Source organism: Tachyglossus aculeatus, chromosome 7, assembly GCF_015852505.1.
Source record: "Tachyglossus aculeatus isolate mTacAcu1 chromosome 7, mTacAcu1.pri, whole genome shotgun sequence".
Taxonomy (NCBI): Eukaryota; Metazoa; Chordata; class Mammalia; order Monotremata; family Tachyglossidae; genus Tachyglossus; species Tachyglossus aculeatus.
The window spans coordinates 12,101,634-12,110,396 of NC_052072.1; the positions used below are offsets into that span (position 1 = coordinate 12,101,634).

Genomic DNA, 8,763 nt, shown 5'->3' on the forward strand with positions numbered 1-8,763 from the left:
CTGTGGAATTAATATTGCATCATCAGCACTGTAATAATATCCCACCTGCAAATCCAGACCTGTAAAGGGTTAATGAGACTTTCGAGCTCTTCTTTCTCCAGCTCTTCTTCAATGTGAGACTGAAGATTCTCCTCAGCGATTAGCCACATCTCCTCACTCGTCATGTTTGAGGAGATGCCATAGTAAAGCTACATAGTGAGAAGAGTTAAATCAGAATTTTAAAAATCTCAGCTAAAGGCCCAACATGGGCAGTTTTACATTTACCCTGAAAACGGAGAAATGCAGGTGAAAAAATAAGGAAAAGAGATTTCGAAGAGGGAGAATTGAACCATATGAGTGCTTGTATATAGAGAAGCAGCTTGGCTCAGAGGAAAAGAGTGCAGGCTTTGGAGTCAGAGGTCATGGGTTCAAATCCCGGCTCCGCCAACTGTCAGCTGTGTGACTTTGGGCAAGTCACTTAGCTTCTCTGGGCCTCAGTTCCCTCATCTGTAAAATGGGGATGAAGACTGTGAGCCCCCCGTGGGACAACCTCATCACCTTGTAACCTCCCCAGCGCTTAGAACAGCGCTTGGCACATAGTAAGCACTTAATAAAGGCCATTATTATTATATTAAGGACAAATGCATTTATTACCTGGGAATATTCTAGGAACTCATTCAATCCTCCCAGAAGCAGGCCCTTCCCTCCTCGATCCAACAATTCTCTCCAAATTATTGGCGAGACTTGGTGGCTCCACTGATTCTTCTTACATAAGTCTTTCAGCCACTGCTAGAAACAAAGAGATCAAGGAAAGTTCCAAGTTTAGGGAAGCAGCATGGGACCTAGTGGAGAGAGTACAGACGTGGGCATCAGAGGACCTGGCTCTAATTTGGGCTCTACCACATGCCTACTGCATAACTTGGGCAATTCTGCAATTCTTCAGTGCCCTCATCTGCAAAATGGGGATTCAATACCTGTCCTTTCTCCTCCTTAGACACTGAACCCCATGGAGGATCTGAATATCTTGTATTTACCCTGGTGCTTAGTTCACTGCTTGGAATATAATAGCATTTAACAAAGAACACAATTCTTCTTATTATTATTATCATTCTAGACTGTGAGCCCACTGTTGGGTAGGGACTGTCTCTATATGTTGCCAACTTGTACTTCCCAAGCGCTTAGTACAGTGCTCTGTACACAGTAAGTGCCCAATAAATACGATTGATTGATTATCATTCATTCATTTAATCGTATTTATTGAATGCTTACTGTGTGCAGAGCACTGTACTAAGCGCTTGGGAGAGAACAATACTATAATAAACCGACACATTCCCTACCCGCAATAATAATAATAATAATGATGGTATTCGTTAAGTGCTTACTATGTGCAAAGCACTGTTCTAAGCACTGGGGGAATACAAGGTGATCAGGTTGTCCCACAAGGGGCTCACAGTCTTCCTCCCCATTTTACAGCTGAGGTTACTGAGGCCCAGAGAAGTGAAGTGACTTGCCCAAAGTCCCACAGCTGACAAGTGGCAGAGCCGGGATTAGAACCCATGACCCCTGACTTCTAAGTCCGGGCTCTTTCTACTGAGCCACGCAGCTTCTCAACCAGCTTACAGTCTGGCCGGGGGGACGGGGGAGAGACAGACATTATTATTAATATAAATGAAAATAAATAAATTACAGATATGGCATGCTCTGGTAGTAGAAACAGTAATCACAATGATGATAATAATAATAGTATTTGGTAAGTGCTCATTATGGGACAGAAGCTATGGCATACGCAGTACAATCAGATCAGATACAGTCCCTGTTCCATATGGCGCTAGGTCTAAGGGGGTGAACAAATAATTCCTTTCCATATGAGGAATTTGTGAAGCACAGAGAAGTTAAGTGATCTGCCCAAGGTCACATGACAGGTAAGTGGGACTGTCGGGATGAGGATCGAGGTCTCCTGATTCCTAGTCCCGGAGAGGCAGATTGGTGTAATGGATAGAGCACAGCCTTGGGAGTCAGGAGGTCGTGGGTTCTAATCCTGGCTCCACCACTTATCTGCTGTGCGACCTTGGGCAAGCCACTTCACTTCTCTGGGCCTCCGTTACCTCATCTGTAAAATGGGGATTGAGATTGTGAGCCCCACATGGGACAAGGACTGTGTCCAACCCGATTTGCTTCAAGAAGCAGCATGGTTCAGTGGAAAGAGCCCGGGCTTTGGAGTCAGAGGTCATGGGTTCAAATCCCAGCTCCGACAATTGTCAGCTGTGTGGCTTTGGGCAAGTCACTTCACTTCTCTGGGCCTCAGTTCCCTCATCTGTAAAAATGGGGATTAAGACTGTGAGCCCCCCGTGGGACAACTTTAACCTCCCCAGCGCTTAGAACAGTGCTTTGCACATAGTAAGCACTTAATAAATGCCATTATTATTATTATTTGCTTATATCTACCCTAACAGTTCAGTGCCTGGCATATAGTAAATGCTTAACAAATACCACAATTATTATTTCCACTAGGCCATGCTGCTTTTCAATCAGTCAGTAGAATTTATTGAGCATTTATTCTTATTGTGTTGAACTTCCATACAATCTAGGTATCAGTGCTGATTTTTAAACGGAAAGGCTAGTCCCTTATGCGAGAATAATAATAAATAATGGTATTTGTTAAGCTTTTACTTCATACTAAACACTATGCTAACTGCTGGATAGATGCAAAATAATCAGGTCAGCCACAGCCCCTGTCCCACAGGCTTAGTCTAAAGGCAGGGATTTTTAGCTCAGTGGTTACTTCTCAACTTTTCAATCTCTTTCAGCTCTTAGAAGAGTGCTTGGCACATAGTAAGCGCTTAGCATATACCATCATTATTATAATTATTACCAAAGAGGACACTGAGGCACAGAGAAATGAAGCAACTTGCCCAGGGTCACACAGCAGGTGACTGGCACAACCCAGGTCTCCTGATTCCACGTCCTTTCCTCTTGCCTCTATACCAGAGTGCCTTCCATTAGAATAGTATATTTCACTGCTTTAAAACTGAACCTCTACATATCAATTTGTAATCGGCTTGACTAGCGGGAATATTTTGACACAAACCTTCAGCTTCTTTAAAAGGAGCCATTTATGGCTGCGATGGAGAGTTTCCTTTTATAGGTTCTACAAATACCTACCCAGGTACTGGAAAAAAGTCTCCCTGAAGAAGGAGGCTTCGCTGCTGCCTAGATAATCAACTCTGAGCCTGATGGGCTGAGAGATTATTATAATATTTATTTTATAAATGAGGCGTATAGATCTATAATTCTATTTATTTATATTGACGGTATTGATGCCTGTTTCCTTGTTATGATGTCTGCCTTCCCCCTTCTAGACTGTGAGCCCGTTGTTGGGTAGGGATTGCCTCTGTTGCTGAGTTGCACTTTCCAAGCGCTTAGTACAGTGCTCTGCACACAGTGAGTGCTCAATAAATACGATTGAATGAATGAATGAGAGAGGGCTCCTGTGTAGTCAGTGGCTGAGAGATTAATAATAATAATAATAATAATGGCATTTATTAAGCGCTTACTATGTGCAAAGTACTGTTCTAAGCACTGGGGAGGTTACAAGGTTGTCCCACGTGGGGCTCACAGTCTTAATCCCCATTTTACAGATGAGGTAACTGAGGCCCAGAGAAGTGAAGTGACTTGCCCAAAGTCACACAGCTGACAATTGGCAGAGCCGGGATTTGAACCCATGACCTCTGACTCCAAAGCCCGGGCTCTTTCCACTGAGCCACGCTGCTTCTCAGCGAGATGAGAGATGATGTCCAAATAGTGATTGGCTGATCAGGAGCAGCATGGCCTAGTGGAAAGAAGAGGGGTTTGGGAGTCAGAGGACCTGGGTTCTAATTCCGGCTCTGTCAATCGCTAGCTGTAGAACCTCGGGCAAATCACTTAATTTCTCTTTGTCTCAGTAGCCTCAACTGTAAAATGGGGACTAAATAACTGTTCTCCATCCTACTTAGACTGTAAGCCCCAAGTGGGACAAGAACCGTGTCCAACCTGATTAACTTGTATCCACCTCAGCGCTTACAATGGTGCTTGACACAAGCACTTGGGTATTTAACACATACCATGATGATGATGAGAATGATAATAAAAAATAATAATATGATGGGACCTAGGAAAGTGGGGCCTTTCCATGGCCAAAGATGCTTGTTCACCTTTGCATCAAACAGAAACTCTTTACCTTGGCTTTAATAATGATGGCATTTATTAAGCGCTTACTATGTTCAAAGCACTGTTCTAAGCACACTGTTCTAAGTGCTGATAATAATGATGGTATTTATTAAGTGCTTACTATGTGCAAAGCACTGTTCTAAGCGCTGGGCAGGTTACAAGGTGATCAGGTTGTCCCATGGGGGGCTCACAGTCTTAATCCCCATTTTACAGATGAGGTAATGAGACCCAGAAAAGTTAAGTGACTTGCCCAAAGTCATATAGCTGACAATTGGCAGAGCTGGGATTTGAACCCATGACCTCTGACTCCAAAGCCCGTGCTCTTTCCACTGAGCCATGCTGCTTCCCACACTGGCCTTAAAGCAGTCAATCCTCTCGTCCCCTCCTACCTCTGACCATAGTTGAAAGCTGATTAACTTCCCCTTATCCAGGTCACATCCCTCTAACAATCATCCATAGTATTTATGCATATTCAGTTTTACATATTAATAGTTTTATGTATTTTACTTTATGCTTATATGTTTATCCTTCCATACTTGTGCTTTCATTAACCGTAGCATTTGATTTCTGTCAGTCTTGAGTCTAGTTTCTGTCCGTCTCCCCTGTTTAGATTTTAAGCTCCCTGAAGGCAGGAACAGTTTCTCTTTTTTAGTTCTACTCTTCCAAGTGCTTACTATTTCGCTTTGAACACAGTAGGTGCCCAATAAATACTTGAATGAGAGCTGAAATTAGAACTCATTTTGAATGTCTATAAAGTAGTTCTTTCATAAAGCTTCTAAACTGTTCAGTACTTAAAAGGTTTCTAAGGCTGCCCGGATCATCTCTGTGCAGAAACGCTCTGGGCATGTTACTCCCCTCCTCAAAAATCTCCAGTGGCTGCCTGTCAACCTATGCATCAAGCAAAAACTCCTCACTCTCGGCTTCAAGGCTCTTCATCACCATGCCCCCTCCTACCTCACATCCCTTCTCTCCTTCTCCAGCCCAGCCCGCACCCTCCGCTCCTCTGCTGCTAATCTCCTCACCGTGCCTCGTTCTCGCCTGTCCTGCCATCGACCCCCGACTCACGTCATCCCCTGGCCTGGAATGCCCTCCCTCCGCACATCCGCCAAGCTAGCTCTCTTCCTCCCTTCAAAGCCCTACTGAGAGCTCACCTCCTCCAAGACGCCTTCCCAGACTGAACCCCCATTTTTCCTCTCCTCCTCCCCATCCCTCCCTGCCCTACCTCCTTCCCCTCCCCACAGCACCTGTATATATGTTTGTACAGATTTATTACTCTATTTTACTTGCACATATTTACTATTCTATTTATTTTGTTAATGATGTGCATTTAGCTTTAATTCTATTTGTTCTGACATCTTGACACCTGTCCACTTGTTTTGTTTTGTTGTCTGTCTCCCCCTTCTAGACTGTGAGCCCATTGTTGGGTAGGGACCGTCTCTATATGTTGCCAGCTTGTACTTCCCAAACTCTTAATATAGTGCTCTGCACACAGTAAGTGCTCAATAAATACGATTGAATGAATGAATGAATGAATCTCCTCCAAGCGGCCTTCCCCGATTAAATCCTCTTTTCCCCCTGCTCCCTCTCCAGTCTGCATCTCTATGCACTCAGGTCTGTGACCTTTGGGCATTTAATATTTGCCCTACCCTCAACCCCATGGCATTTCAGTCCATATCTGTAAATTATATATTATAAATGATATATTTACATTAATGTCGGCCTTCCCCTCTGGACTGTAAGCTCGTAGTGGGCAGGGAACGTGTCTGCCAACTCTGTTGTATTGTAGTCTCCCAAGGGCTTAGTACAGTGCTCTGCACCTAGTAAGTGCTCAATAAATACAATCGATTGATGGAATAACAGGAACTAGAACTTAGGCCTGAGAGTCAGAGGGCCTGGGTTCTAATGGCTTGCTCTGTGACCTTGGGCAAGTCACTTACTTCTCTGTGCCTTAGTTACCTCATCTGAAAATGAGGATTAAATCCTCCTCCCTCCAACTGAGACTGTGAGTCCCATGGGGGAAAGAGGCTACGTCCAGCCTGATGTATCTACCCCAGCACCTAGAACAGTGCTTTACAAACAGTAAGTACTTAACAAATACCATTTTAAAAAAGCCAAAAAACTTCATTCTCCATGTGGACCCTGAGTGTTTATCTTAGTTTTAAATGATTGTATAGCATCGCTATTAAAAATACTGCTGTAAACATCTGTAAAGAAATTTGAGCGCAACAATTTTCAGCAAACCAAAACTTCTTACCTCCCAGAAATCAGGGTGCTGTTTAATTTTGTGGATCCTGAAGTTAGGTAGATTTTTCTGCAAGTAGTCTGCCAGAATTTCTGCCTTAGCAAAGAAGGGACAATCCGCTCTCCCTGAAAATGATCAAATTAGCACCAGGTCACTTTTATCCTGCTCTGGTTTCCTGCAAGAACTGGCTTATACCCAGTTCTTATTATTAATAATGATGATAATAATATTAATAATAATTTATGGTGTTTATTAACTACTTACTACATGACAGGCACTGTACCAAGAGCTAGGGTAGATCCAAAGTAATTGGATTGGACACAGTCCCTTTACCACATACGGCTCACAGTCTTAATCCCCACTTTACAGATGAGGTAACTGAGATACAAGAAGTGAAATGACTTGTCCATGGTCACACAGCAGGGGAGCAGGGGAGATTTTAGGAGGATAATAAAAATAGCAATAATGATGGTTTGGGCACGTCACTTCACTTCTCTGGGCCTCAGTGACCTCATCTGTAAAATGGGGATGAAGACTGTGAGCCCCCTGTGGGACAATCTGATCACCTTGTATACCCCCAGCGCTTAGAACAGTGCCTTGCACATAGTAAGCGCTTAATAAATGCCAGTATTATTATTATTATTATTGTTAAGCGCTTACTATGTGCCAAGGAATGTTCTAAGCACTATGGTAGATACAAGGTCATCAGGTTGTCCCACGTGAGGCTCACAGTCTTAATCCCCATTTTCCAGATGAGGGAACTGAGGCCCAGAAAAGTGAAGTGACTTGCCCAAAGTCACACAGCTGACAAGTGGAGGAGCTGGGATTAGAACCCATAACCTCTGACTCCCAAGCCCGGGCTCTTTCCATTAAGCCACGCTGCTGCTCAATAATAATAATATAATAATAATGATAATGATGGTACGTGTAGAGAAGCAGCGTGGCTCAGTGGAAAGAGCACGGGCTTGGGAGTCAGAGGTCATGGGTTCAAATCCCGACTCCGCCACTTTCATTCAATTCAATCATATTTATTGAGCGCTTACTGTATGCAGAGCACTGTACTAAGCGCTTGGGAAGTACAAGTTGGCAACATAGAGAGCCGGTCCCTACCCAACAGTGGGCTCACAGTCTAGAAGGGGGAGACAGATAACAAAACATATTAACAAAATCAAATAAATAGAATAAATATGTACAAGTAAAATAGAGTAACAAATATGTACAAACATATATACATATATACACTTGTCAGCTGTGCAACTTTGGGCAAGTCACTTCACTCCTCTGGGCCTCAGTTCCCTCATCTAGAAAATGGGGATTAAGACTGTGAGCCCTACGTGGGACAACCTGATAACCTTGTATCTACCCCAGCGCTTAGGATAGTGCATGGCACATAGTAAGCGCTTAATAAATGCCATCATTATTATTATGTGTTAGGCGCTTACTATGTGCCACACACTATTCGAAGCGCTGGAGTAGATACAAGTTAATCAGGTTGGATACAGTCCCTGTCCCACGTTGGGCTCACACCCAATCCCCATTTTGTACAGAAGAGGAAAGTGAGGCCCAGAGAAGCGAAGGGACTTGCCCAAAGTCACAGAGCAGACCAGTGGGGGAACCACAATCAGTACGTTGTGAAGCAGCGTGGCTCAGCGGAAAGACCCCGGCCTTTGGAGTCAGAGGCCGTGGGTTCAAATCCCGGCTCCGCCACTTGTCAGCTGTGTGACTTTGAGCAAGTCACTTCACTTCTCTGGGCCTCAGTTCCCTCATCTGGAAAATGGGGATGAAGACTGTGAGCCCCTCGTGGGACAACCTGATTACCTTGTATCTACCCCACCGCTTAGAACAGTGCTTTGCACATAGTAAGCGCTTAACAAATACCAACATTATTATTATTATCATTATTACGTTGAGTGAATGAGTGTGTTTGTGAGTGTGTGGGTGTGAGGGGAGGGTAGTAGAAGAAGTCACTGACCTGCCAGTACGAATTTGGCCATGGCCGGACTGCGGTTATCACACGAAGAGAGCGGGAGGGCCGGCGGGGCCTGAGCGGCGGCCGCGGTTGCTTAGCGACCGAGGCGCGCGGTTGCTTAGCGACCGAGGCGCGCGGTTGCTTAGCGACCGAGGCGCGCGCGGCGCCAGGCCTCAATCAATCAATCAATCGTATTTATTGAGCGCTTACTGTGTGCAGAGCACTGGACTAAGCGCTTGGGAAGTACAAGTTGGCACCATATGGAGACGGTCCCTACCCAACAGTGGGCTCACAGTCTAAGAGGGGGAGACAGAGAACAAAACCAAACATACTAACAAAATAAAATAAATAGAATAGATATGTACAA

The 8,763-nt window shown here is 44.4% G+C and overlaps 1 protein-coding gene across 3 annotated transcripts in view; it reads right to left on the bottom strand.

Annotated features, from left to right (window-relative positions):
* MDH1B (malate dehydrogenase 1B) overlaps positions 1–8,468 on the bottom strand; it is a 31,369-nt gene extending 22,901 nt beyond the window's left edge. The window contains exons 1-4 of one of the 3 annotated variants that reach the window (XM_038749422.1): positions 8,400–8,468; positions 6,440–6,552; positions 634–765; positions 46–188 (exon numbers count right to left, since the gene is read on the bottom strand). In XM_038749422.1, the coding sequence (XP_038605350.1) occupies positions 46–188; positions 634–765; positions 6,440–6,552; positions 8,400–8,421 (410 nt within the window). In that variant the 5' untranslated portion in view covers positions 8,422–8,468. Of the gene's footprint in view, positions 1–45; positions 189–633; positions 769–6,439; positions 6,553–8,399 lie in introns of all 3 variants that reach the window. The other 2 variants (XM_038749421.1, XM_038749423.1) reach the window with 2 other exon arrangements.
* Between the last annotated feature and the right edge of the window lie 295 nt (positions 8,469–8,763).